This window comes from Homalodisca vitripennis, unplaced genomic scaffold (assembly GCF_021130785.1).
Source record: "Homalodisca vitripennis isolate AUS2020 unplaced genomic scaffold, UT_GWSS_2.1 ScUCBcl_10272;HRSCAF=19074, whole genome shotgun sequence".
Lineage (NCBI taxonomy): Eukaryota > Metazoa > Arthropoda > Insecta > Hemiptera > Cicadellidae > Homalodisca > Homalodisca vitripennis.
The window spans coordinates 1,854-5,447 of NW_025786385.1; the positions used below are offsets into that span (position 1 = coordinate 1,854).

The window sequence follows — 3,594 nt, forward strand, 5'->3', positions numbered from 1 at the left end:
GTTGTTTTCAGAATTAAATTCTCTACAATCTGTATTAGGAAAAAACAATTTGTTTATTGATCATCTAACAATGTTATTCGAGTTCAAACATTTAAAATGGTATTTTGTTATTTAGATTTTTGGCAATTCATACTGTTTCGCAAAAACTGATCACATTACACCTCTAGAGTGGTTTTTATTTGATTTTTCAGGTGGACTTTCCTTATATATCCATCTTATTTGAGATAAAAAGTAAGAACAAAACCTTTCAGAATCACTTAATTTCACCAGGTGAACTGAAAACAAAGCAAAATCTTTCGCCAGCCATTGCTCAGTAATGGAGCGTTTCCGGACCTACCTTTATATAACATTTTTTTCTTATTTTTAGCTCTACAATCACGTCTTAAAATATGTTACCATATTTCTGACTCACCCTGTATATACAAATCTTCTATTAATACATTTTTTTTAATGATTAGTTTACATATTAAACTTGTTTATATCTTGTAATAGATCCAATGACCTGGTTTTCACATACTCAAATGTTATTGACGCTCTATTTGCTTCTACATTATTGTAATCTCAAATTTGTGACTCCAATAATCTAGTATGTGACAACAACATTTGTAGTCAGATGACGATGTTTTTACTTTGGAATTTTGTTACTAGTTTGCAACAAATTATTCAGTTGGAGTAAGAACTGAAAGTGTTATTAGATACAATATTTTGAAACTAGTATTTTTGCTAAACGAGTAACTATTATTTTTAAGTAAATAAATATAAAAGGGATTTGTTGTATCTAATTTACAATTATTTTTTACAGTTACGACTGAACAACAACTCTCTGGATGGACGCAAGCCTAGTAAACGTTTCCCGCTATGGCTCATTCTACCTGAGCGGTAACCCATGGTTGTGTAGCTGTCCTCTACTGGACATGGTGCAAAGGCAATCGACCTAGAGTTGTTGATGCGGATAGCGTCACGTAAGTATAATCATTGGTGGGTTTGAAATTGGCCCCTACTAGATTTGGTGCAAGGCTACCGACTTGCTAGTTAATTAACATTCCACCTCTTTGTTTTTGAAAAGAACAATAAGTTTTGTTGAGCATTCCCATTTTTCTACGAATCTGTTTGCTCTGATATATGTATCAAGTCGGTGACTTGATTGACTCATATATTTACTAAGGGATCATAAAATAATGCGGAATAAACCGATACATTTGAGTATGGAAGGAAAACCCGTTTTTCAATATTTGTGAAAAATTCAAGATACATAGATGTTTTAATGCTTACTGAATCGAAACGTTTTCGATTTTGCCTGAGGAGGAAAGAGGAACGTCAAATCGGCAATGCGGATTGTAGGACCTTGTTAACCTAACTTTGACAAAACTGGATGTAAAGTTACAATAATTTGACCTTTCGACCCCAAAAACGAACAGAGTTCTTCCTCCAACAACTTGGTCATATTCGTTCCAAGTTTGATTCTCAAGCACCTTTCTTTTAGGAGCAATCGAACAGACAGACGGACAGACAAGCAAAAAACGATAAAATTCTAAGAAAGACATTATGGGTCCTTAATAAGAAAACATGTCACAAAACAAAATTTGAGTAATATACCATTTATTTGATATGTCTACAACTACATGATATTTTGTTTATAGTATATAAATACGTTTATTACTTTGGCTGGAAACGCATGGGAGACCATCTCAGGAGCGAAATTCCGTCACTTGTCAGTTATGAAGTATTTGCTGTGTTTACTACTCTTGCGATATAGCTATTCGTCGGATAACCATTTTGTTATACCATACGCGTTATAGGAGTTGCAATATCTACAAAATGCCCTTCTTAAATTTCGGTACAAAATTGAATTGAGAACCCTTATACTACAGAACACCTCATTATTGTTTAGCTAGTTAATGTTACTCATGTTTATTAAAAATAAGTTGCTGTATCGGAAGATTGGTATCGGGTGTGCGCTACCCGGGTACCCGTAGTCCTTAATGTTTCTAATCCCTTGATATCTTAATTTCCATATGATATAGCCCTAAACAGCGGATTGAATAGTAACAATAACAACGTACCTTCGTCAAACTGTGTCCATACACTGTTACAGTTTCGAATTGTAATAAGTCATCTTCTGCTGCCGAAATAATAAAAGCTAAGGATTATCCATCTGGAGTCACCATTTGGGTCCTGCCTTCTGCCGGCCGTGATGTTATATCATGTTTAATATTCGTGTGTGATTTGAAATCACAGCCTATCAAACGTAGTGTTTCTCTTACTATTTATTTATTCGTTGTTGTTTCCACTGTGTTCGTGGATTTTAACCTATGACGACTCCAGATGGATAATCCTTGCTTTCAATATTTATTGACACCGACACCAGAAGATGACTTATTAAAAGTCGTAAACTACAGTAGTGTATGACTACAGTTTTAAACTATTTAACGAGGGTACCTTGTTATTGTTATTAGCCTAGATTTTCCGTTTTGAATCAGTTTCTCCCTTTTTCTTCATGTCAGTCTACCTCCCTCATAACACTTCACTGTGTTGTTGCTAATGAAACAATACTTGCCCTGGTTTGCAGATGCAAGTTCCCTTACTCCCAGAGTTCCCATCTCGTAAAGTACATGAGCAGCCAAGACGTGCAGATTGGTTGTCCTGTTCGCACATTCTGGGACCGGGTGCAGGATACTGCCGAAAAGGTGGAGGACGTGGAGCGCTGGTTCCGGCGACGTGGTGTCCACATGTACACCATCTACCAAGCCCTCATATGGATACTAGTGATTGTGGCGGCGGTAGTAGCCGTGCGTATTCTGCTGCGGCGCCAGAAGAAGAACACTAAGGTTGCGCCAGCTCCGGCGGAAGTCCCTTACAACATTCTTGATGACAAAATGTTGGGCATAGAAACACGAACGAGGTGTTTCACAAATATACATATTACTGTACTATTTAGATAGTTAGTAACTAACATATTGTTTGTATCTGGACATAAACAATTCTTAATATATTAGAAAACAGATTTTTATTATATTTAAGTGATTGCACATTGATTGCTGTTAATGTTTTTATATAACAGTAACTTGTCAATTTTAATGTTGGTTAACTATTACATATGAAATCAATTCAAAAAACTGTAAAATGTTGTTTTTTTCATTCATGGACTCTTTATTTTCTTAGAAAATTGGTCAGGTGTCCATTTAAAGAATAAACGGAAATTCCATATAATTTGAAAATTTTTAAGGTCTCATAATCCTAGGGGAATATACATTTGATTTCTCTAAGAGTTCGTTTTTTATAAGCCATTGTTTGCTGTAGTTCACCAAGAATTAAATTTTTAACGCGATTTTAGTCAGATTTATAGAGATTTTCTAAGTTTCTAAGTTCGGTTTTAATGTCCAAAAAAAAGGTATCGGTTGTGCCCTGAAAGGATAATAGGATTTCAGACATTTATCATCGTTATAGATTATGAAATGTATAACACAACTTTTCGAGGACTGGATTGTATTATAAGTTTTTTTATTATCTGACAGGTTAGAGAGGTAATTTATACATACAAAAATAACGAATAGAAAGAAGTAAAGAAGGGAAAGAAAAGGGTTCAAACATACC

General features: G+C 34.8%; 1 protein-coding gene across 1 annotated transcript; it reads left to right on the forward strand.

The window, feature by feature from the left end:
* The first annotated feature begins 819 nt into the window (after positions 1-819).
* Positions 820-3,015, forward strand: LOC124374814. The gene is made up of 2 exons (XM_046832965.1): positions 820-962; positions 2,570-3,015. The coding sequence occupies exon 2, from the start codon at positions 2,613-2,615 to the stop codon at positions 2,940-2,942; it is 330 nt and encodes a 109-aa protein (XP_046688921.1). The 5' UTR covers positions 820-962; positions 2,570-2,612; the 3' UTR covers positions 2,943-3,015.
* The last annotated feature ends 579 nt before the right edge of the window (positions 3,016-3,594 follow it).